Raw genomic sequence first — 26,643 nt, 5'->3', positions numbered from 1 at the left:
GTTAAATTGTGTGTTATGTAGTATATTTGTGTAGTAGAATTGTGTGATATGGTGAATAGATAGTGAGAGCTGCAGCGAAAAGATATCAAAGAAGAATAAGGGGGATGGGCAGCTTGTGCAGGTAGTGGTTATTGAAATTGAGAAGTGGGGGCAGAAATAGTGTGTGAGAAAAAATCTGTGTATGCAGAAGGCACCCTAAGAAGAGGAGTAGAGCTTGTGTTTGAGGGATAGAAAATTTGAAAAGGCACGGGAAAGAAACTGCGTGAAGATCTGAAGTTAACTATATTGGTGAGGCGGAATAGTGTGTGAGAGAGCAAGATAAATGGGTATGGCATTGTATTAAATGGCTAACAAACCACTGACAAAACTGACATATCTTGCATAGGTGAGACCTTTTGGCTTTTCCAATGCTTTGTATGGAATGCCATATGATAAGTTAGAAGTATTTCTATAGTATTTACAATGGCTGAAATGGTAATGTTACAGGATGGAAAATTGCCCTTGCCAGGGTGTTGGTGTGTCGAGATTCAGAAGCATTTTAGGACCATACAAAAACTGTGAAAATGTGCCATGTAAATATGCTGAATGTAACCTTAGGTGGCGGTAGGCAGAAAAAACAAATAGGTTGCAGCTTTTATTATTAAAGTGATACTTAAGGCTTTGTGTCACTTTGGGTGCTATAGTTACAAAAGAACTAAAAAAGCACTCCTGACTGCTTGCTACTAGCAAAGTATAGCAATAACCGGTATTCACTTGGTTTCCTAGAGCATTTGGACCCTGTGCCAGTGCACCTGCTGCACCATTCAAATTATGGCCCTGGTGTCTTCAAGGTAACTGTGCTTGTGACTGCTTGTTTAGTAGCAGCATAGAGCAATAATCGGGGTTCAGTGGCTTTCCTGGAGCTTTTGGCCCCTGTGCCTCTGCACCATTCAAATAATGGCCCTGGTGCCTGCAAGGTAACTGCGCTTGTGACTGCCTGCTTAGTAGCAACATATAGCAATAGTCTGTGTTCAGTGGGTTTCCTGGAGCGTTTGGTCCCTGTGCCGCTGCATGTACTGCACCATGCAACACGGTTGTCCAGCAGGTTGCCTTGACGGCTGTTCATGGAGATGAAATCAAAGTGACTGGTGCCCTGCAGCACAGCTCCTGCTCCTCTGGCTGGCTGTACCTCCAACGAGGAGAACAAGACATCTCCAGCAGCTGTAGATTGAGAGGGGCGCCACTTTGAGGGGGAGTTGTGAGGAGTAGAGGCGACATGGCCCAACCCTCATTGCTGAAGGAAGGGGGCCGCACTGAGTGAGGTTTCTGCAGTGCGCCTGGCTGTACCTTCTCTGAGGAGAACAAGACATGATGAACTTTAATATTTATGTATATATTTATTTAACAATTTTATGTGGCTCTCAAAAATTAAGGTACAAGAGAGCTTTAGTCGTCAACAAAAGATACAATAGAGTTTTTCTAACAGCAGCGGATGCAAGGGGGGACAGTCAGAACATGAGCCATAGACTGACAGGGGGGGGTGCGAGGAGCAGTAGCTAAGTGACACAGCCACTGTTTGCTAAACAAGAGTACTGAAATTAGAAGAGAAGTGGCAGGATGGGATGTGTCGTAACAGCCAGAACTGACGACCTCGGAGCTGGGGAGCCAGGTTTGAGTCTCGATATGGTAAAGGTATGTCTTTTGGAACAAAATGCACTGCAAGGCTGTTTGTCAAATGAAGTTCATAACACTAGCACGAAATAGCACAGCCATTTCAGGATTTCAAATAAAACAACAACAAAAAGCAGTGCCGGGCTATTCGTCTGACTGAGTTACAAACACAACCAGTAAGGAAGCAGGCAAGTAACCAACGAAAAAAATAGTGCACCATAACAGATAAGAGTGACAGTGGAACAATACAAGTAGTTAGTCCCTGCTCCAGGGTATGAAACAAATGAGCACAAGGCGGGACTAAAAAGCTAAATTACCCAGTAGCAAAAAAGCCTTTTTCAAGGACACACAAATAAAAAGCTACTGGGTGGGATGAAAGCCCAGGAACTGATTACATCATGTCTCGAAGAGACAGTGCATGAGTTGCATAGGCTCAACCTCAAAAGTGTTACCAAAGCCAGTGTTTCTCGCCTTTTGGAGCTAATGAGTTTGCAGTGCTGTTTGCTAATGCCTTGCAGCACCGCCCAAAAAAAAAAAAGTGCTATAACCTCCCTACTCCTAAAGGTTTCATCATTTCATAGGTGCACGTGTGTGTGTTTGTGTGCGTGCATATGGAATGATGTGGATTCCATTTTTAAATTCAAAGATCCAAGATGGCAGGCTGGGAACACATGTTTACCTCATGGCGGGAGCAGAAAATAGCTGCTGAAACAAAGTTTCAGAGCTAAAGTAAGAGTGTTTTACAGTCAGAAATATTGCAGTAAGCAGTGCAGCAGTAGTGACTGAAGCTAAAAATCATTCATGTCCAGAACCTATACCGTAATCATAAATAAAATGCCCCTCCTCTTTGTTAATAAAAGCATAACACTAAAAATAGATATTGCAAAGGGAAAAGGAAGGATTGATGGAGTCCACGTTGTGTATTAAGCCATAATATTGTTCTGCAATCTTCAGTTAAGGGAGTGGAGATTAATTCTTCCCATTATCATTAAATGTTTGTTTCCCTTCTTGTTACCTGTTCGGTGCTTCAAGTTATCAGAAGGGGTATTCCAATAGTCCTCAATTTCCCATTGTATTAGGCAACATGAAAGGTATGTTTGCCTCATTAAAGGCAACAGCTAATAAAATTTTGGGAGTACAAAAGTTATTCAAAATCCTTAACCTATTTTCTACCCTACAGCAGCCCACTAATGGGAGCATGTTAACCGTAGATACAAAGACCTTTTCAACTATCTCGGCCAGTAATATTACAGCAGTAGAGTTTGCTACAAACACCAGTTTGTGGACTTTAGTGAATATTAAGTAATTTGCTTCTCCCAAGTCTTCCACTCCTGACCAATTTTTTTTTTTTTACATCAGGATCTTAAAGAGTTCTGAGCTGTGCATGCATATAGTTTGACGTTCAACTGTCCAGTCAATCAATTTTTATGCACACATTGAAGGATATGTTTTCAAAAGCTAAAAGAAATAATTACTATGTAGTTGCCTCCTAAAGCTTCACCATACCGAGAAAGTATAGTTGATTGCCCTTGTTGGAAAAGCTTACGTATGTACTATGCTAATGTTCCTTTTAGAATTCAATGAAGTAGACATAGAAGTGATGGATGAAATCTTAGCCACTGGTAATTACTCTGAGCTGCATTCCAGTCCATCGAGATTTTGCACGCCATGACACCTGAGTTTGGGCCTAGCCTTGTTCAAATTAGTCTGGACCCTGTTCCAATACAGTCTTGCCCAAACTACAAGGCCAGGTCCTCCCTTAACTGGATCACAAGCAACCCAAGACGGATTTTGCCCTTATTAGGACTCATCAGTCTGGTATTGCTTGGTTCTAGTGGCACATTGTGCCCAGTACCCCACATCTGGGCATACACCAGCCAGTTAGGGTATCAGACTGAAGAATGCAAAAAAGAGGACAGAATGTGCTCACAAGAAGTGTTTTGCCTTAGCTGTATAAGCAGTGTGAACCATATCTTTCGGATGCATATCATCACTTTTTTGTAAGGTAAGGGCACCCTCGTGTCTGGCCCTTTCTTTCTTCTCTAAATCCCTTTGTGCTTGTTCTTGTCCATTTTCTCAGATCCTTACGTCCTTTCCTTATCTCAGCCTTTCCTCTGCCTGCTACTTTTCATCCTCCCCTTTCCCCTTTTTATCCCTAGCCTCAATTTTGCATTTAACCTTTCCTCTCCTTTTGTTTTTCAGTCTCTCACCTACATACCTCCTTTTTTTTTTTCTCTCTGCCCTCTTTATTTACACTATTCTTTTTTCTTTCTTTTCTGTTCCTCCTTCATGACGCGCTCCTATTTTTCTTTCCAAATATTTGTTCTTCCTATTGTTTGTTTCCACTCCCATCCCTACTTTCTCTCCATTCGCCATCCTTCCTGTCTGCTTTCTCGTTTTGTCTCTTCTGGACTCACGCTTTACTCTGCTACCCATATTACCCCCACAGAACTCCCCTAATCCCCACTTCACACCCCATGAAAGCACAAACGCAGACCCATGCAGGCAATCTTTAAAAAAAATTAGCAGGCCTGTTAAATAAACTGCAGCCAGTGCCCCACATACCCCTGCATCCTCGTGCTGCTGCAGCAGTTGCATCACTGATAGTTACACCCATGACACTAGGACAGCTGTAAGGTGCTCATGGACATACAATCCCTCGTGATTACAGGCTGCAAAAACAGGTGTGCAGACGTGAGTGCAAGGCATGCTTTGACTGGAATAGTCTAACTGTTCTTGTTACTTTACACAACTGTTCCAAGCAACGTTTCACTCTGAGGAAGAACACAACTAGAGGAAAACAAACACTGCTGAATAATGCAAGTGCCCCTATACATGGTAGCAGAGCTAAATAACCAGGAAATTGTAATCTGCCAATGTATTTTAAGAAGGAATGACCATTCCATTGCAAAGACTCCGTTTCAAAATGTGACTTTCTTACCACATTGAGGGCTCTATTTGTTAAAGACACATGAAGACTTATCTTTTACCATTCAGCCATTCTCTTCAAGGTCGATAAAGAGGTCACCTCAACACTTAGGATACGTTAAACACTTCTGATCGATGTTGTGCTTTTGGCCTTAATGTTGAGACCTCACCATGACAAACGAGGTTAATTAAACAGCATTATCCAATGTTAAGCCTGTTCCTCTGTTTCAAGAAGATATTTCGAGGTGAGAACTTTCCCCCAAGAACATGAGGGCCAAAGCCCTGTTTTATATGCCTTGGGACCCTTTCTAGATATCAGATAACAAGTCAGAAAGGTTATGGATATGAGCTTTATCCTGTTTTATTTCTTTGCTGCGCAGACCATTTAATTGAAATAACGTTTTTAATTGTGTAAAGTAAATAAAAGCCTCAGACCACCAATAGCTCCACAAATTTTCTTCAGCTTATCAGCCCAAAGTAAAAACACACTTGTTTATTGAGAACCAGTGAAAAACAAGTACAAAACGATGTGCTGTGAAGGGGTTGGGGGGGGGGGGGGGAGTGAGGGGGTGAGGAAACCTTGACATCAAAACATTTAAGAATGAATTGGGTATTTACAGTGGTTTAAGTGAATATTTTTGTATGTGATGAAGTATGCACTGATAGGAACTAAATTGCTGGTTGTGAAGTAAGGGGTCTTTATCTTGAGTGGTAGAGGGTTACATTAAGGAGCCAGTGAAGTAGTGTGTGCTGTACGGTGGGTTGCAAGTGGTGTCAGTCTACAAAGCAGTATTTTGATTGACAACAGAAAATATCTAAAATCCCCCTTTGAAGTACTTTCATTTATATATTTGGCACGTCTAAAACTCTAGCATGCAGAACATGGAATACCTGAGGTCGTTAAATGCAAGTTAAAACAAAAGAGGAAGGAGGATGGAAGGCTCCTAGAACAGGAACAATGGTGCCATGAAATAGTCCCAAGTTATTAAAATGGCCCAAAGGAAAGGCAGAACTTGAGCTTTTTCTGGAGTTTTTAGAAATATGATTCATCTCTTAGGGTAAGTGGAGGAGAGTCCCATACTGTTGCTGATTGCACTGGTAGGAGAATTGTGAGGGGGCTAGAAGAAGGATGGAGGAAATCTCTGCAACGCTCCCTGCCGTCAGTTCTCTGCCGTCCTCGTTGGCTTCAAGTGGTCATGGTTCCTCATGAGGCCCTTCTAGTCTTTGCCTTTCTTTATTTTTCACCACAATGTTTGGTAGTGCAGGGGGGGTTTATATGTTGCACTTCAGATTTTTCATTCATTATGGATTCACATGTCTGTTCATAACATGGATAGATAAGTTCACTACTGACCCATCACCCTGGGTAACCCACAGTATGTCACGCTCAAAGAAACACTGCCATATGTTTTATCTTCTTCATGAAACTATTTTTCATTGTGATTGTTTTTTTTTTTTTTTTTTTTTAGATAGTAAAACGAAAAGCACTGAGTTGCAAACGTGTAATAAAGAGAAAAGCAAACCCTCAATTTAAACAATAAACAAGGGTAACAGTCATTAGCACTTGAAAATGTAGACAAAGCATTGTTGTTTACTTGGGTTTGAATGCATGTATTTGTAGTTTTCCAAAGACGTTTTTTATAAACTGCTTGTGGGAGCTTCAGTTCGATCTTCAAATTACAACTGAAATGGTGGTGGGGAGTAGATATGGGTACGTGAGTGCAGGAATTTTATTTTCGGCAGTGTAAACATCTGAAACGCTAGGTAGACGTATCATTTAATTTCCCTTTAGTACAAGTGAAGAGCTGGACATCTGACACGCGTACATGGCTGAAACGTTTATCTGGACTGTGTATGGCGGTTTCGTTTTTATTTGTTAAGAATATAATAAAAAAAAAATAAGTGGCTTTATTACCACATGCTCACATCCTTGCTTCTGGTTTCTTGTAGCCATCATTACTTCAAGTATTGCAAGATCTCGGCACTTGCGCTGCTGAAGATGGTGATGCATGCTCGATCTGGAGGCAGCCTCGAAGTCATGGGACTAATGCTTGGAAAGGTGGACGGTGAAACAATGATAATTATGGACAGCTTTGCCTTACCAGTGGAAGGAACAGAGACCAGAGTCAATGCGCAGGCAGCAGCATACGAGTACATGGCGGCATACATCGAAAATGCAAAGCAGGTACTGTGTGTGTGAAATGAACATAAATCTGAAGTATACTTCATTCTGACCCAATCTCACTTATGCTCTAACACTAACTTGTAACTTCAGTCTTGGGAGCTCCAGATTGCGGTTCAATATTTATTCCCGCCCAATTACATGAAAAACCATTACGCTATGGGAAACTAAAACCTCTAAAATAGGCCACTTATATCCCTGTAACATAACCCAAATCAATTCCTTCCTTCATTAGAGTTTGACCATGGGAGTGGTATGGCATTACTCGTGACTCTAACACGGATCTTGAATCTGCCTCAGCTGTTCAGAATGCAAGCGATGGCACCTGCAGTTAAAAATGTATTTATTTGTCAAGTGGGTGCTCATAGTTCTCAAAGCTGTATTGAGAATCTCAAAAAAGGTCTTGCCGATCTGGGTATAATTCATGTTTGAGTATAAAGTACTTAAATCATTGCTTGAACTTATTGGTGCAGATAGCATTAGAAGTAACCCTTTTTACAGACGTAGATTTATTATTATTATTATTATTATTATTTATTATATATTTATTTTTTTGTAAATAGCAAAACATATAGTAAAGGTTAACCCAATCTGCAAAAATGTCTCCAAGGTTAGCAGAACTCATATTGATTTAGGTGTAATTTTGCCATTGAGGTTTTGCTGTGCTATTGCAAAAATGTTATTCTTATAATGAGAATATACGACTTTCAGGACCTTTCTCCTGTATGCATCTGCTTTCTTCCCTTGACCAGCTTTTTTACAGTTTTTATTCATTTTCCAGAACATTGACGGCCGTACATAGGTGATGAATTCAGTGTAAAACTGTGCTAGTAGCAATTTTAGTCTTAATCAGTTGCACCAATGTATTAATCTGGGTGGTGATTCTGAAATAGAACAAGTAACCTAACCTAACCTATCACTAGATTAAGAAACACAAAAGACTTGTTTTAGGTATACCATAAGCATCTTTACTGCAGAGTATGTGGTTATTGCCTTCCGTTTCAAATGCTAGGAAGTGTAGATTATATGATTTTGAATTCTTGAAATCCGTTTGTAGCACCATTACCACACTTTAAGGAAGTCTAATGAAGGAACCCAACAGGTACACAAAATGGGAAAAGTGTAGTCAGATGGTTATAATTGGCAGATCTAAGGTTACAAGTTACTAGATAAGTCTGATAAGGTGTTGGAAGTGTAGTTAGGTAGTAGGTTGTTTTATTGATATGAATATTAATGTTAGTATTTTGCTTAGGGCCCTGTTCTTAGCTCTGAGCTAGGCGGCCTTATATTAGTAAACTGAAATGGGGGGTGCTAGGTTGGTTGAATTGTCTCAGAAGCAAACTTTGAAACCTTGTCAAAAGATGCTTGCGATTAGTTGGAGATTCTAACCAAAAAACTCTTCGAATAGTCCTGTCTACTGAAGACGTGAGTTAATCAGTGTTTTAGCAGTCTTATAGGGAATGATTGAGCAGGTTTTGTGTATTGTTTGCAGTTGACAGCATGCTATGGATACTGCACTGAAGATGAATGTTTCTGTCCTCGTTAATGGCCTGAAGAGAACACTGAGGTTTCAGCTGATGGGTCCCAATTCATTGGGGTCTGAAGGAAGGACGGCAGGGTTGGCTTGAATGGGAGAGGAGAAGTTTAAGATTTCAGTTTTGTAGGAGTTTGTCAGAGGGTGTAGTTCTCTCTAAACACAGATGGTTGGGAGGCAGGAAATATATGATTGATGTGAGATGTCTGGAACAAGATTTGTCAGTCATCTACATATAGGTGATATGAGAAAGCTAAGGAGTAGATAATGTCAAGAGAAATTTGGCACATGAAATCAGAGGCAGCAAATGCATACTTTAGAAATTTTCATGCAGATTCATCAGACTGGGGAAAAAAGTAGTTAAATAATTAAAAACACTTTTCTTATGTTCAAATTACAAAATCTGCAAAGAGGTTTAACACCTCGATAATATTCATACTTACACATATGTTTGTGTAATATATGAATTTTAAAACGCATACAGGAGGCTGATTCCTAAATCCATGCTTGTTTCCGTTGTAACTTTAACATGTTTCAAGTGGTGCAGTTAAACTAAACTGACTAATTTAATTGACTTTACATTTTTTTGTCTCAGCAATAACTTGCCTAAACAAGATTTAGCTATGGCATTTTGCACTTGGAACAAGCACCATTCAAGCAATTCTGACATAACTTCTTTTTTAGCATTCTTTCTTTTCAATGCCCCTGGGGCACTGATTATAACTTTTTGCTTCCATACTTCCCCGGGGGATGAAAAGGCTAGTGCAGCGTGTGCCACCCCAAAGTCCTACTATACACAGTGACCACCAGTACCTCAACTACTGCCCAACTTCTGAGTCTCTCTGTATGTCTTTAAGTGCAGTGTTGGGTGGGGAGTGCAGGTATGAAGTCCACCCTTATCAATTTCCCCACTCGCAACACCAGAAACTGCAGACTGAAAGGCAAAAAGTTGGAGTGGTGCTTCCCTTTTGCTACCAGGTTCCCTGATCAGTTAGGTGCACAGCAGTGTCACTTCTCATTGTTTCTTGTTTGAGGTTTGGGGCCTGAGTCACTATGAAAGTAGTAAGCTTGCACATGCAGATGTACACTTCTCTGCAAGTGTAGGTTTACATCTCTCTGGAATTGACAAACATTTCTAACAGTAGCCATGCAAATCTACACCAGCCAGATGTTTCCATCCGAGTTCCTGAGAATGTTATGTGACGGTTACAGTCAAATCTAACTCTCTATGTGCAAAGTTGTCAAAAGCAGAGAATTCCCCACAGGGTAAATTGTACCCCACGTGCTAGCACCTTAATTTTTGTGTTTTTTGGATTCTTTTTGCCCATAGGGAAAATAATCCCTCCCTTGATAGAGATTTAAGCCATATAAATGGGATTACGCCTGTCAAGAATCCTTTATGAATGCCTGGTGGTTGATTTAAAAAAAAAAAAAAAAAAAAAAAAAAAGTAAACCGAGTTGAAAATTAATAACTGGAATTGGTGGCTGGGTTCTGTTAGTGCACACAAAACCATGTGTCTTCAAATTATTTAACAATCTATTATACCAATGAACACAATCAATTGTAAAGTATTTGGACAGAGGTCGGGTCCCTCAGGAGGCGAAAATGCTCCTAAAAGTTCCTCAAAGAGGACAGTATCCACACAATATAAATCAGTTTCCGAGCACTCCAAAAGACATAGTTCCAAAGTTAAAAGAAACATCTTCTTAGTATTTTGTTCTCAAAAGTTCAAGCATCTTGAACTTGCAATTCCCCGTAATATTATTTTTATTCACTAAAGATCAAACCTCTAAGTGGAGCGTGCCGGCAAGATGGCCAATCGGAAGCACTAAACGAGTGCTCCCGATCCCGGCTTGTAATCCTCCCGGATCCTGTGGCACCCAGACCCCCGTGGACCCGTTAGCCGAGTCCTGGAGTCTGCGGGAGCTGAGGAGTGTAGATGGAGAGTGGCAGGGGAGTAATGTTTGTGGCGCCGGGTGCTGAAATCGAACAGCGGGGGGGGGGGGGGTGCAATCGGAGCGCCTGACCCTAAGATGGTGGGCGCGATCTAAACGTGGCGAAAATCGGCCACTGGAGACACTGTAGGGGCGCGAATCCAGGGAAAAAGTTTCCTGCAGGGGAGCCACTCAGAGTGAGGGGTTAAGTGGACTTTGACTCTGCACCCCCCCCTTTCCCCCCTGCCCCGAGGCCCCCCCCCCACCAGAGAGTGGGTACAGTGTTGGAGTTCGGCCTCCGAGTTGGATTGGAGGCCTGCTGTGGTCATTGAGGCATCGATGGAGATTGGTGCTTGCCCCCTGCGGGGTGTACACGCTTGGGGCTCACATAGCTGCATGGGGCACACAGTGGCAGCTGGAGGCGTCGCTGGACTAGTTCTTGAGGAGTGACTCCTTTGCGTTGGAGATCTGCCAGAATTCTTGGGTTGCCTGGCTCTGGAGTGCGGAACTATCAAGCTGTGCATTGGATCCGTCGGCTTGGGTACGACACCTGCGCTGCTTCTACATATGTTGGCACCCCCACAGAGGGTGGGCGGTTAAGAGACTGAGAAGTGTTGGGTGGCAGGAATACGGAGTTTGACTGCCTGCCTCGCACCTGGAGGGCTTGAGTCTGGCATTTGGTGTGTTCCTTTGTGACTGCCGCCCCAGCAGGTGGATACCATGGGCAAAGATAAAACGTAAAGGAGTATGCAGCAAACGCAAATGGATCAATACATGGCCCAGAGTTCAGGTGCAAGTCTACAAAAAGATCCCCCAGGCCCCTTGGAGAAAGGTGCAGAACCCACTAGTGCGCAAATCCTGGCTGCTATTGAGTCCTTGCGGCAGGCAATGCAAACTCAGATCGCGGCCATAGCGGTAGATGTCAATCTGCTTTGTGCGGACCTAAGGGTAGTGGTGGAATGCTCGGTGGCCACTGAGAAACAAGTGAAGGGCCTGCAGTCGGAGATGAATACGGTGAAGGCCTCGGTGGCCATCCTTGAAGCTAAAACGCACAAGCTGGAGGCGAGGATCGAGGATGCGGAAGGTAGGGCAAGACGATGTAACCTCTGCATAGTGGGCTTTCCTGAAGGTGTGGAGGCGTGCACACAGAGCCTTAACAGCGCCGCAGTGAGCCCCCCCGCCCCCTGAACAATTAGATCCAAGATCCTTAACTACAGAGACCGAGATGTAATCTTGCAGGAGGTGCGCAAACATGGAGATCCTACCTTTTGAAAATCACACCATCCGGTTTTTCCCTGACTATACCAGGATGGTGCAGCTCCAAAAGCAGTCCTTTGCGGGTGTTAAGCGCAGGCTTAAAGAACTGGGCTATACCTATATGCTGTTGCTCCTAACTAAGTTGAAATTTCTCCATGCAGATCGCTTGCACTTTTTTTTTTTTCCCATCTCCTGAAGCGGCTTGGGACTGGTTGGAACGGTTGTTGGAACGGTGTGGCGGGAACGCCGGACTTCCTGGTTTGGAGAGAGTGGCAGAAGGCCCTGAGGGACAGAGGAGGTGCATACTGCAGCCCGCGGGAGCACCCGCAGGCGCCGTGCTGGCCAAGGAAGCCGAGTGATTGTTCGTTCGGATGGCACTCTGAGTCTTGAACGTAGGAGACAGGAGCGAGAGGAGGCCAAACTGTTGGTTCAAACTGTCACGTCTGAGGCGTCCTGCCGCTCAGGTTCCCCCTGTGTAGTGGGCAGACTGTCTACAGATTTGAGCCCTGAGGGCACCTGAATGTTTCATTGGCCCTCCAGTGGGGGCTGGAGCCACGTACTTAGGTTTTGGGGGATTCTTTGAGGTCTTCCCCCTATTGTGCCCTCCTTCTCTCTCTGACCCCTCCCCCTCACTTTCTGTTGCTGACTATGGATGGGAGATAGCGGGGGTCCCGGTCAATGATTGTGCCAGGAGTTGCTGCGGAGTGGTGGAGCTGAGCTAACCCCCCGCGTTGTTGTTGTTATTGGTTCTACTTGAGGGTACAGTGTGTATGCGGGCCGGACGATTGGCGTGAGTGGAGCTGTCTGGACCTGAATCTAGCTATCGAGTGGGTACACACTTGATTGGGCAGACACTAGTTGTGGGAGGTGTTTACCCAGGATGGGATGAGGAACTTATCTGTGGGTTCTTGTCTGAGTTGGAGTTCTGTATTTGCCACTGTAAGCGCTGTGAGTGTCCTTCTGTTTAGGGACATCGACTTGCCTAGTTGCGCAAGCGTGAACCAGGGATTTATATGGTGGGGGTCGTGGGTGGTTGGGGTGGGGGGGGGGGGGCCCGAAGGGGTTTGTGAGGTGTGTGGAACAGATTAGACTATGGTGGGTACCTTGACACGCATAGTTACATGGAACGTTAAGGGGTTAAACTCCTATGTGAAGCGCTATAGAGTGCATACGTATCTTTGGCGGCTTGGAGTAAATATTGCTCTCCTGCAGGAGACTCATTTGTTTGAGAATGAAAAAGTGGAGGGGACAACTATATTCCACGACCTATTCCTCCTACGCTAGAGGGGTTTCGGTTTGGGTGGCCCCTGGGACTCCCTTTGTACAACAAAGTCTAAAAGCCGATGTGCAAGGACGTTACACATTTCTTCATGGCTTACTTGATGGCCGTGAGATCTGTCTGTTGAATATCTACGCCCCTAACATGGATGATGCGGGATTCTATCATCAGATAAAACAGGAATTAATATCATTTACAGGGATACCCATTCTGTGGACGGGTGACTTTAATTGTGTCCTCGATAGCTAGCTAGAGACCCCCCGAAGTTGAATACGAAAGCGCATATGACTGCCAAACTGAGAAATTTTATGAGGAATCTCCAATTTGTGGATGTGTGGAGAGAAATGAACCCCTCGGCTAGAATGTTTTCGTGATGGCTCCCTAGACGTTTGCCGAGTTGTTTATCAGGCCCGGTTTTTGTCAGACCAGGCCCCCCTCCTTCTAGAGTGTGAGACGCCCAGGCCAGTGATTTCCCCCACCCCCACCCCCGTGGCGGTTGCGCCCAGACTTACTAAGTGATCCCGAATATAAAAAAAAGATCTCCAGGATGTGCTAGTTGGATACTTTCATATGAACTGGTGTACCGCAGGGACCCGAGGCTTAGAGAGGGAGGCACTGATTAGAGGGGAAAGCCTTAGTAAAACATATGGAATTGGGCAGCGTCTGGAGCGGGAGCTTACAAGGCAGGAGGAGGAGTTGGTTACTCTACAGCGTCAAGTTGATAATGGTGACACTTCGGAGGCGGATTGCCTGGAGGTGAGAGGTAGAATTGTGGACTTCTGGGATAGACTAGAGAATTAAGTCTGCCGGAACTATAGGCAACGACTATTTCGGGAGGGAGACCGTTCTGGGCGTATGCAGGCTTGGCTTCTCTGGCGAGAGAGACCATTCCCCATTTTTCAGTTGCTCCGCTGCTCCTCTGGGAAAAGGATTTTAGGGCAGCTAAGGGTGAAGGCGCACCTGCATGAGCACTTGCGAGTTACTTATGCCGCACCACGGAGTGCGGGCAGGACCCAGATTCAGACATACCTGAATGGTCTCCGGGTACCTCGCCTTATGACAGCCCAGGCGGAGGAACTGGAGGGAGAGGTTTCATTGGACAACCTGGGGGAGGCATTGAGTGGTATGGTGACTGGGAAAGCACCTGGGCCGGACGGGCTGCACGTCAAATTTTATTGTACATATTCTGCTGTGCTTCTTCCTCGACTGTTGGAAATACTCCATGAGGCGCGAGGGGCTGCTACCGGTGCATATGCGAGAAGCTCTGATAGTTATGCTACCAAAGCCAGGAAAGGAGGTTGACGACCCCAGCTCATATAGGCCGTTATCCATGCTGAATGTTGATGTCTAGCAAGTAGTTTAAGTGTTGGCCTCTCGTTGAATAGAGTGGTGACGCATTTAGTGCAGAGGAATAATTGCGGTTTTGTGTTTTGTGTCGGGGAGGGGAACTAATTTGAACATACGGTGCTTATCGCATGTGCTTCACGAGACTCAAGGCCCTGCGTTCCCCGCAGCACTAGTGGCGTTACATATAGAAAAATCGTTCGACACCCTGTCATGGGACTACCTATGAGAGGTGTTGCACAGGATGGGCATTGGTCCGGTCTTCTTATCCTGGGTGCATCTTTTGTTCTCGTTGCCCCGGGCGAGTGTGTGTCCAGAGGCGATTGTGTCCGACTCCTTTATGATTGAACGCGGCACATGGCAGGGTTGCCCCCTGTCGCCGCTCCTGTTCGCGTTGGCCATGGAGCCACTAGCTATTCAACTACGGACTGGCTTGGATGGTTGGTGTATCCAGGTGGGGGCGAGAACGCACATAATCTCATTGTAAGCAGATGATGCTCTAGTGTACGTATCGGAGCCTGAACAGGCGGTCCCCCTCTTGTTGGGAATGATGGATGATTTCGGGCAGGTGTCGGGTTTACGCGTTAGCAGGCACAAAACGGTGTTGTTCCTGATGGCAGGTCTGTCTGTGATAAGTGCTTCGGAGTTGCCCCAATTGGGCTTAACCTAGGAGACTGAGTCCTTTTCATATTTAGGTATTCGAGTTGCTCATTCGCCGCAATTGCAATTCAGTTTAAATCTGGGTAGAGTACTGGAGGACCTCCGTGCATCTGTTCAGTTTTGGACCTCTCTCCCACTATCGGTTATGGGTAGAGTCGTGATCAGTAAAATGATCTTGCTTCCTCGCTGCCTATATGTTATACAGAATTCACTCTGTGAGCTCCCTCCTTTGATATTTTGGCAACTAGATAAACTGCTCTTATCCTTAGTCTGGGCAGGCAAGCAATGCCGTGTTCGCATGGGAATCCTGAAATTGGACCTGGCTGATGGCGGCTTCGGACTGGCAGACTTGTATTTATATTACTTGGCTGGGTTGCTACAGTATGCAGTCCGATGGCGTGAGGATGCACCCAATTGAGAAAAGGATTTGTTAGCCGGCTCGGTCTGTGTGGAGTGCCTCTGGCATATACTAATGGAAGCTCTAGGGTTCCGCAGGGCACCCCCTACCTTGTGGAGCACGTGTTGAGGGTTTGGGAGAGTGCAGTGGTGCGGGTCCTATGTAAAGCCCCATATGCTCGCCTGCTCCCTCTGTGGTGGATCCGGCCTTTTACTAAAGCTGCTGAGGTAATGGATTTTGCACAGTGGCGTGCAGAGGGTTGTAACAGTACTGGTGACTTATATCATAATGGCACGTTCATTACGAGGGAGGAGGCAGACTCCATGTTTGGTATAGGTCCAAGAAAGTTCTTACAATATGCAAACATTTCACGGACGGCCAGAGGGATTTGGACGTCCTTTCCGGAGGAGCCTGTTGAATCTCGCCTCCAGGCGTCATCGCTTGATCCCAGAGGTGATCGGGGCCTGCTATCCCGAACTTACAAAGCTCTCAAGGGTGACAGACTGACTGACCTTCAGGGGATTAGAGGTAAATGGGACACTAGTCTCGGAATGGTGCTCACAGATGGGGAATGGAATAGGACCAGTTCTTGGGTGCGACCAGTAACGCTAGGTTTGAGTTGACGCACTTTAATTACTTACATAGAGCATACCTCACACCTCAATGGTAAATAGGATATTTCCTTCAAGGCCTGATAGTTGTAACCGTTGCGAAGAGCTGTCGGCCACATTTGGTCATATGGCATGGGACTGTGGCTCTGTCCAACCTTATTTACATCAAGTAGTGAAGACGCTAAGGGAGGTTACGGCTGTGAGAGTACAGGTGACGATGAAGCACTGCCTGCTGGGCCTGATCCCGGTCCTCAAAAAGGGTCGGAAAATGGCATATAGATTTGTACAGCTGGGGCTTTTTTTGGCGAAAAGGCGCATTGCGATTCGTTGGGCCAGTCCGCACCCCCCGCTCATGTTACTTGGTTAAATCATTTTGTTGAATGGGCCATTTGCGGCGGGTTCGATTAGATGAGTATGCTGACTGAGATTTGGAACTCTGGCGTTCCATGATTGATGAGCTAACTGGTGTGCAGGAGAGCAAGAATGAGTCCTTTGACTGATGAGTCTGCCCATTGAGCTCTGGTTGTGGTTGAGCCTTGGGATGCTGGACCATGGGATTCCCGCAGCACAAATGTGTGTCTTGGTGTGCCCAGGTGAGCATGCCTCCGGTGTTGCTGCTTGAGGGGGATCACAGTGGGTGGCTGCAACCTCGCTCGCTCGACCTGGCTACTGTGTCACTCAGGGATGCTGCTGTGTTTCCTTGCTGGGTCGATGCTTGCTATACTTACAGTGTACTGTTGTTGGTTAATATGTTACAGTGTAGTGCATTGCTCTGAAGGGATGGGCTCTGCTCTGTCGGGCCACTGTGAAAGTCATGTTGGTGGGGTTCCCTAATCTAACAACACAGATGTCTTACCTCCCTATGCTCGCTCAGTCAGAACAGTTAAGTGGACCTGGATCTGAACTCTTCAAAATGTTATGAACCTAAAAGGTGTGATTGGTCTGAAAGCACTATGTAATAATGTAGTACACAGTTGTATGTTTATCTTGTGCATAAATAAACAAGTTAAAAAAATCAAATAAAAAAAAATCAAACATCTAATCCTTGGTGTACAAGTTCCTACAAAACAGTACCCATCCCGTGGTAAGTCACTGGGCAGATCTTTTCTAATCTATTTCCTCTTGGCTAGAAGAGGTAACAACATATTTAGAATACCAAACTAGAAAAAAAAAAACTATAAAACATCACCCAAAGTGCCATGAGCTAATAAAAAGTACATGTGTGTTCAGAGAATAATAGAAAATATTTTTCCCTTACGAAATAAAAACTTCTTTGACTTCAGATGTTTTTCAGATGTGCGTTTCATCCCATTCCCCACCCACGAGGGAGGTTAACTTGCACTAACCAAGGCAATACATCTGATAAGCCTTTGATCAGGAGAAAAGGGGTGTCCTGGGGATGTAAGCCCAGTATAGCATAAGATTCTAGAATAAGACACAACTATGCTGAAGAGTAACATTGTATTATGAGCTGCTTCCTAATAAATGACAAATTAGAAGTGGGCCATAAATCAAATCGATGTTCTTAATGACTGTATTTAGAAAGTCCGTTCTTAAATATTCATGTTTTTAAACCGAGAACTTTGGTTTCTATGAACTTTTTATTTGATGGCACCTCAGGAGATTAAGTATCTGTAAGTACTCAGTGGCGGCCGCTGCAAATCTGTGTGGGGTGCGGTGGAGAATGAGGGAAATCATTTGGGGGGGGGCGGGGAAACCTTACCTGTGTTGCCGACAACGCTGCCAGATGCCTCGCTCCTCTTCTCTCCTGCTCCGGATGGTGTCCCAGCAGTCCCTGGGACACCAGCACAGGCTCCCCACGTAATCCTGTTGCTACTCTCATGCTATACCTAGCATGACATCAGGATTGGTCTGAGTGGCTTAGTCTGCCACTAGGACAGTCTATGGGAGTCTTTTCTGTTTCTCCAACCCGGCTGTGCAACACAGCTGGTTTGGGCATGTCTGGTGTCTGGCCAAACTGACATGCGCACTTTTAACTCCACTCAGTGACTCCCCTTCTACCCCCACCCCACCCCAATCCCATGGCCCAGCCCCTACCTGCACACACTGGCTCAGCCAACAAGTGAAAAATAAAACGATAATAAAATATTGTTTTATTTTTCAGCTGCTGGCTCTGACCAGTGGGGCGATGTTCCTCCGCCGTTGGGGATGAGCCACCACTGAGTACTCTACTTTTGCGCAGACAGAAAGCAATTAATCTACCAGGGCTTTTAACCAAGTGGCTTAAATTGCAATTGAGCTATAACGTACATTTATTTCTTTGAACTATGCGCTGCATTTACAACAAGCACACAGCGAGTAATTGGTATGTCATTAGGACTACTCCCATTACTTTGCTGAATCCTAACCACCTAGTTAAAAAAACAGGACCTCCCAGTTGACACGTTGTGTACAGATGCCTCTGGAAACACTAAAGAAAGGTGGGTGCATGATAGTGTGCGGGCTGCTTGAGTGGTAACTGCAGTGTACAGGTCTGTACAATTGGTACAAGGCAATGTGCAGGACTGTAAGATAGGTGTGTCGTAGTTTGAAGGCCTGTTAAAGGGGGTGTATGACAGGTACGGGTCTTCGAGTTGGATGCAAGTCTGTGTGCCAAACTTAAAGAAAGGACTTTAAGATAGGTGCGTTCTAGTATGAAGGGCTGACAGAAGGGGGCGTGGCACTATGGAGGGCTGCAAGATGGGTGCATAGCTATGTGCAAGAATCTTAGATTGGTGCACAGTAATGTCAATAGATGTGAGAGGGGTGCTTGGTAACTTAAGTATTATAAGGTGCATGATTGCAAGTAGGATTGCCAGTGGGGTACATACTTGGTTGTGAGAGGGCTGTAAAAGAGCAGCTCATGTGGCTGTGAGGAGGTTGCAAATGATGCATGGCTGTAAGAAGGACTGTATATAGGGTGCATAAAAGAAAGACAGAGGCTGAAGTAGTTTCATAGTTCTACGAATGGTTGTGTGAGGAATGCATATGTGGCTGTGAGGATTGTTAGAGGACTACGTGGCTGTAGGAAAGCTTAGATGGCTGCATGTTTGTGAGATTAGTTGTAAGACATGCATACTTGACTCATTGCTTGTTTGAGAAGAACTGTATATCTGAGAAGAGTTTTAAGAGGGCTGCTTGCATGACTGTTGGAACAGTTGTAAGGTTGAAATGAAAGTGAGTGGCTATTTGAAGAGCTTGCAGATATGCATCACCTCCCCTGATGCAACTCCCCCGCTCCCAAACAGTGTTAATAAATATATATGTATGTTCCTTGCTGTTGAAGGGAAATATCTCCAGCTCTCTGTCATGGTTGGAAAGTGGGGCTGCCTTTTTTAAGTCGAGCATATCAATGCAAGCACTGCTTTTTGACCTGTTGTAATCTATCTGTGGGCTTTATTAACGCCCATCACTTTCACTCACTCCTGGGCCTGCCTTTCGAAAAACCTTTGATGTCCTTGGTAAATGTTTTGATTGTCCCACCTCGAGGCTGGTTTGTTACCCCCATGGAGACTGACCCTGTTACATGGATTATTGTACGATCCGCCAGGTAGCTTTGCTTGTTCATCTCCCCTTGGTTTGGGGCATGTTGCTGTTTTTTTGCGATGTCTGTGGGGTCTTCTTTTAATTGTTTTTTTTTTTTTTTGCAGTTTTATGTAGTGCATACTCGACACGTCGGTATTGGAGCACTTTATTTTTTGCAGTTTTATGTACCGCAAATGTGATACAAAGGTATTAAAGCAGTTTACATGAACACTTATTACATTGAAGAAGAACACATGCATTTTTGGTAGCAAGGGGAGATTAAGTGATTTGCCCAGAATCACAGGATGTTCTGCTGTCGCAGAGACTCGAACCGTGTTCCTCAGCTCCAAAGTCGGCAGCTCTGGCCCTTGTGCCACCTAGTCTCCCCTTAGGGTTCTTTGTCTGGTGCGTTTTGGGGGCAGTCTGGGAATAACTCAATTTTTATATGTAGTGCTTGGTAATACAGGTTCTGCCATTTCATAGCGCTGCAAAGCAGGTGCCATTCTTGACACAATCACTATAAATTATTTGCATCGAGCTTCCAGAGATGAAGAGGTGAAAAAGCTATGTCAGGATTGTAATCTGTGACATTCTCGTTCTGTCAAGACCTCTGCAGCGAGTGCATTAACCAACTGACTTGAGTAGAGTTTAACACTAGATGATAGCATGTGCTCTTGATAACCTCCACAGGGTCACCATCCAAGTACATAAATTCGTTCTAGGAAAGAAGATGGTGAAAATGAGTTGTGACTCCAGACCCAAGCACTTCACGGCCTCAAGCTTGATACCAAGAAATATCTAGCCTTTGGATGTAAATTATGCCTCTTCAGATAGTGTTCAGTTAGCGCAAACTCAATACAAAGGTATTACAGCGCTTTACATGAGCACTTGGTTACATTACACAATAACATATTTACCTTTGCCCCCTCCCTCCAAAGGGAGATTAAGTGATTTGCCCAGAATCGCAGGATGTTGAACAGGTGACGACACTCGAATCGTGTTCCCCAGCTCCAAGGTTTATAGCTCTGGCCCTTATGGCACATCCTCTCCCCTAGGGTTCTTTGTCTGTTGCATGTTGGAGCTGTCTTGGCATAATTAGTTTTTTTTATTGTAGAGCTTGGTAATATAGGTTCTACCAATTCGTAGTGCTCTAAAAAAGATGCCATTCATAAAATCGCTATAATTCATTTGCATTTAAGCTGCCTCTTCTGTCATTCTCTTTGTATACAGTTAGTGTTTTTAAATGTTAGGCTGGTATTGCTAATGTACAGGAATAATTCCTTTTGAAGTTTAACACACTGAAATATATGACTGCCCCCTTTTCTTTGCTCCTAAAACTTTCAACCCCTCATTCTGTGAGTTAAATGCCACGAAGGTGCTTCTTTGGGACTGACTTGTTTGCTGCTATAAACGTTTAGGTAAACTCACTAGAAAGAGTTGCTTTTCTAGTGTATCACAGCCAGTCTGTAAGAATGATGCAAAAACACTCCCAAGATGGCGGCCTTGTTGTGTCCTCTCTCTTGTAGCAACAAGCCTGGTAGGGTTGCTGTGGCACCTGGCATACATCCACTACACTCCAGATCAAAACGCATAGTTAAAAGACATTGTCGTTTACAATGCCAATACCTTTAACTCTCACAAATGCAAGACCTATTGCACTGCAAATGCTTGTTATTGTGTTGTCTTGCACATAAAAAACTGCGGAGTGGCTGTGGAATATGATATACAGGATTGTGCTGGGGTGTTTGTAAGTGCATAGTGGGATCCAATGTGGAATGTTAAAGGGCTGAAGTTCTGGTGTACGAACAGTGCTTCGTACTGGAGGAGATGTCTGTGAGGTGTCCTACCTGTGGTTGCTGTAGTGGTTATGATCCAACCATTCGTTTGAAGGATGAGGATTGTACTAGTCATTTTTGGGCAGTGTGACCTGCACATGTGGTCAGCAAGGTTTATTCAGGGCTGTGTGTCCCAGGCACGTTCTGGAGTAGTTTTGTCCAAGCAATGTGTCCTTCACGCGAGGTCCAGATTGATTGATTGAGGATTGTTACTGAGCATTGTGTTTGTTATACACATGAGAGTGGGAGTGGTGTTCAGAAATGTCTTAAGCTCGAGGGCTGTATTGGAGATTCACGCTTCCTTAAACGTTAGAGTAGCCATCTAATAAATGAGCCTTACACCGGAGAGCTGAGTCTTTTTCCGATTTAGCAATAGTTTGTACAACAAACAGATGCAGTGACATTATTCTCATAAAGCTGCTTCTTTTCCGTAGCTACGTCGTGAGATCAGCATTGTGCTCATGCACGCCTGGCGGTCTGTGATCTCCGTCCAAACACGCCAGTTGCTACATGTCAGCAATCAATCAATCAATCAAGGGATTTGTATTGCGCACTGCTCACCCGGAAGGGTCTCAAGGCGCTTGGGGGAGGGGGTCTGCTACTGCTCGAACAGCCAGGTCTTGAGCTGTTTCCTGAAGGCGAGGTGGTCCTGGGTCAGCCGTAGGTGGACGGGCAGGGAGTTCCATGTCTTAGCCGCCAGGTAGGAGAAGGATCTTCCTCCGGCGGTGGCTCTTTTGATGCGAGGGACGACGGCGAGGGCGAGGTTCGCGGAACGTAGCTGGCGGGTGGGCGAGTAGAAGGTCAGGCGGTCGTTGAGGTACCTTGGGCCCAGGTCGTGGAGGGATTTGTGTGCGTGGGTGAGGAGTCTGAACGTGATCCTCTTGTTGACAGGGAGCCAGTGCAGGTCTCTCAGGTGGCTTGAGATGTGGCTGCGTCGGGGGACGTCCAGGACGAGTCGGGCGGAGGCGTTCTGGATACGCTGAAGTCTTTTCTGAAGCTTGGCTGTTGTACCGGCGTGGAGAGTGTTTCCGTAGTCTAGTCTGCTGGTGACGAGGGCCTGGGTGACCGTCTTCCTGGTCTCGGTCGGGATCCATCGGAAGATCTTACGGAGCATGCGGAGGTTGTGGAAGCAAGCTGAGGAGACGGCGTTGACTTGTCTGGTCATCGAGAGGGAGGAGTCCAGGATGACGCCCAAGTTGCGTGTGTGGTCCGTTGGCTTGGGAGCGGTGCCTAGGGCCGGGGGCCACCAAGAGTCGTCCCATGCGGAGGGCGACGGTCCCAGGATGAGAACTTCTGTCTTGTCTGTGTTCAATTTCAGGCGGCTGATGTCCATCCATTTGGCGACGTCTTTCATCCCTTCGTGTAGGCTGGTTTTGGCGGTGCAACGTAATCTGCGGTTTATATTTACACTATCAAATGCCCTTCTTTCTTAAAAGTAAACTGTTGATATAGGTTCGCCTTTATCATTTTACCTTCAAAATACGACCATTGTAGCAAAGAAAACATCTAAAATAAGGCAGGCCTGGTACCACAGCTTGAGTGACTGCATGATTGCCTTGCTGTGAGAGTGTCTCGGGTGAGCCGCTGTGATTGGCTATTTGGTGAGACCGTGTGTTCCCAAGTGCGTTGAAAGGAGTGAGTCCCTTTAGCCAGCAGTGCAGAGCCTGCAAAAATACAGTATCCTTGCAGATACTAGCGACAACGAGTGTGCTCCGATTACAACATATGCATGCTTTGTTAATTCGAGAAATCGCATGCTTTAACATTCATTGGCAACTCTAAGAGGTGTGACTTTTAACTGGATTTGTATTACTGCTATTCATTAACTTTTTCTTTATTATGGTTGAGCATGCATAATATGTTACCTTCAAACATGCCCCGTGCATAGATGCTTTCGAACTTTATGTACCTCTACGCAGTCCTACATCTGTCCAAGATCAAGACCACACATTAGCGAGTTTTAATTTTATTTAGTATTTCCGACTTGAATTTAAACGCATTTTCTAATATTTCCAGGAGAGGGCAGCGGTCTCTTGTGAATGACGGATGCCCTTCTGTTTTGTTTTCCCCATCCCCAGGTCGGCCGTCTTGAAAATGCAATTGGTTGGTACCACAGTCACCCTGGTTACGGCTGCTGGCTCTCGGGGATCGATGTTAGCACACAGATGCTGAATCAGCAGTTCCAGGAACCTTTTGTTGCAGTCGTGGTAAGTTATCAATAGAATAATGGTATTCAAACGTTTTAATGCCGCGCCCCAAGTGGAAAAAAATCATTAAGCCCCTCCTCCCCTCAACATTTTTCACAATTTTATTAAGTTGGCAATGTTTAAGTAGGTCTAGGCTTATTTATTTAAACATTGCAATTAAGTTCTGGTACATTTTTCAAAATGCAGTCAAATAAAGGCTTTATTAACGTGTATAAGAATCCACAGCATAATTATTAGAAATGAGGGTCGGGTTTTTTTTAAAGAATATTTGGACTCCCTTCCCTTTTGACACATACATCCAGCTAGGATATAAATGACAAAAGATACTAGTGATGGCCCATTACTGCCGCTCGTTTCTCCCACCTCTTCCCCCCTCCCTGGCAAAAAAAAAAAAAAAAAGGATGCATTGTAGTAGCATAATACGGAGTGCGCTGCCTCTGATGCTACTACCCCCAGCCTCGCCTAGTCATACACGTGTAGCTCCTATTATTGCCTTTTATTTTTCCAAATAAGTCTTCGTTACTGTGTTGGGTGCAGTAACAGTTGAGAATAGCAGTAAGAAATGTGTGAATGCCTTCCAAATAGCTGACCAAGTAATTTGTAGGTAACGCACAATGTGACGCAGGCTTCATTCAGTACAACCTTCAGCCATGCTGAAAGTTGTCACGTTGACTTGTGTTACTCCTCTTTGCTCTTATCAGAGTTTCCCATCTCTGACTTCTTGAAACGAAACAAACTCTGACCCAGTGTCAGCTCTTCAACACTCCCACTCATTTCAAGAAAGAACCTTCAACCTTTTTATTTGAGTTGAATGGACAGGATCAATTTGTATTTAATGTATTTATTTTGGCAATATGTAAATTATAAATAAGTGAGTTAGAACTTGGTTTGTGACGTTCTCATCAGGTATGTATGTTTTAAACTTCAATGAAAGAAAATATTGACGTGTCCATCAGTATTTTTGCATCAAAATTGAAGTGTAGTGTAGCTTATTTCTCACCCCACCCTATTTAGAAGTGCGGCCCAGCATGATGGTTGGAGATTTGACTTGAGAGGCTATTTGGGATAGTGGAGTGAGAGAAGGGGGCGGCTTTACTTCAAACCCTCCAGTTTCTGAGTAGAATACATCTGCAGCTCTGAATTGTCAAGCATGGTAAATACATAATCCAGTTCCAGGTCTCCCCTTACTTCAGTACTATGAGAGCTGGAAATTGAACTGCCTTTATCATGTGTGTGCTAGAAATGGGTAAAGGATTCTGACTGCCACAGGTTCCAAGAAATTACCCCACCTATTATACTCTTTTTCTCACCACCCAACCCGCTTTTTATGTTTGTAATGTTCTTATTGGGTGGCTTTTCATTATTCATTCCCCTCTCCCCCGTTTACTTTTGGGTTTGTACATTTGAGGAACGTTTACTCCTCTGGCTCACGTTTCTGCCATGATTAATCGGCACGAATGGTATTTCATGTTTTGGTGCCAAATTACAGTAGTTTTTAATGAACAAAATGAAAGACGTAGTAGTTGTTTATTGTGTGTTTTTTTTTTTTTTTTTTTTTAAACAAAATCACGTGAAACACAAAGCATTTTTACTGCCACAAAGGAGAGCAGTAAGCGAATTATGTAGTAACCAGGGCTCTCTCCATGGACCCCTTTTACTGCTCACGCTCCGAGAACAGAGCATCACGAGTTACTCCGAACACACCTTTAGGTCAAAAGGTACAGTTACAAGACTGATATTGCAGTAGCTAAATGCAAATGCAGGCTCCTTGATTGCATTCTTATGTTTATATGCCTTCTGCTAATCTTTAGACAAGTTAGAACATACTGTAGCCTCTCATGCTTTATCCATGCTTAAATGAAATATTATTTTTCTATTAAACGTTACGTCCATTGCCCTTCCTTAGCTTAACTTAAATTCCACCAGTGAGCATCCTTTCATTACTTTGCATTTTGATAGCATTTGGTTTTCCCAATGCCGTGATTGTCTGTCTTAATCATCCCAAAGCAAAATTGGGGAGGTGGCTTGAACTTTCAAATCATTCAGTTCTCTTGATGGATAGCAGATTTTTCTTCTATGTACCACTGTCCTAAAGGAGTTAGAGGAATAATTGAGGAGGAGCCCTCATCCCAATCAGCATTTTACGTATAACAGCCCCAGTCAAGTTATTCATTTGTATGATGATAAGCTTTTTGATACCCACTGCTGCTGTTTACTACATTAATATCTGTACCCTGCTAATTTAACTGAGTGTGTCTACTTCTGTATCCATCTTTATAAACCAATGCTGATTAGCAAGCAATGAAGGGGATGCCTTACGGGAGCAACAGGTGGGAACACCAATGGATAGATTGCTATGTCTGTGGTTCTCATTCCTGGTGCAGTCCGGCTAAAAGATGTATCAAGAAGAGTATTCCCTGTGGTCAAACTGCTAAAGTCCCCTGTTTTGTTTAAAAAAAAAAAAAAAAGGGGGGGGGAAAGGCTTTTTTAATTACCCCTTTTATTGGAGCAATCGGCTAATGTAGTGTAGATAGTATAATTAACAGAGTGTGTGTTGTCGCTTTGAAGTGTGCCAGTTAATGCTTAGAGCTAAAAATGTCTCTAGGGAACACTCAACTGACTTTATTTGCTGTGTGTCGCAGTACATATTTAAAGCATATGGCATGATAAACCTTTATGAATTTGGGTCGGATGTTTCACTGGTCTTGTAATTTTGACAGATTCTTCAGGATCAGAGGGCCAACATGGAAAAAATGTATTGTGTAGATCTCCATGGGAATTATATATTTTTTTAAACTTTATTTTGGTTTTATTACAGTATTGGGTATAGCACTTCAACAAGACCATAAACATTCAGAGATAACAAATTCATGCACTATATGGTTTACAAAATGCATTGCAAGCCTAGGGGGAGTAAAGTCCCAGGGACAGAGGTGCCGTTTCCAAATTCTCTCACCCATCAGCCCCACTCCCCCATCTCTCTGACTGATATCTCAAGAAATACCGGTCTTTTCTCTCTCTAAGTGGTCTGTTGTATGTGGGGGGGGGAAGGGGAGGGTTGAACGTTTCACCAGACTTTCTGCCTATTCGATCAATTTGTAATCTCGACAACACGGCTTCATATGGTGTTCATCGGCCAGAGCCCATTTAATTTAATCACGTTTGCATTCTGTCTTTCCACTGGGGCTCCCAGGGGACCAGGTTTGTAGCAATCCATCTTTTAGCCAGAACTGTACCCACTGCCCACATTCGTAACCTTATTTTACAGTTTTTTTGTTTCTGTGACCATATGCTTAGCA

The 26,643-nt window shown here is 44.4% G+C and overlaps 1 protein-coding gene across 1 annotated transcript in view; it reads left to right on the top strand.

Moving 5' to 3' along the window:
• Window positions 1–26,643, top strand: part of COPS5 (COP9 signalosome subunit 5) — a 157,693-nt gene that overhangs the window by 21,754 nt on the left and 109,296 nt on the right. The window contains exons 2-3 of the mRNA XM_069220292.1: window positions 6,529–6,763; window positions 23,216–23,344. Coding sequence (XP_069076393.1) covers window positions 6,529–6,763; window positions 23,216–23,344 — 364 coding nt within the window. The remainder of the gene's footprint in view (window positions 1–6,528; window positions 6,764–23,215; window positions 23,345–26,643) is intronic.

Source organism: Pleurodeles waltl, chromosome 2_2 (genome assembly GCF_031143425.1).
Source record: "Pleurodeles waltl isolate 20211129_DDA chromosome 2_2, aPleWal1.hap1.20221129, whole genome shotgun sequence".
Classification (NCBI taxonomy): Eukaryota; Metazoa; Chordata; class Amphibia; order Caudata; family Salamandridae; genus Pleurodeles; species Pleurodeles waltl.
The sequence above is the reverse complement of the archived record's forward strand: the minus strand, read 5'-3'. Positions and strand labels throughout refer to the sequence as shown.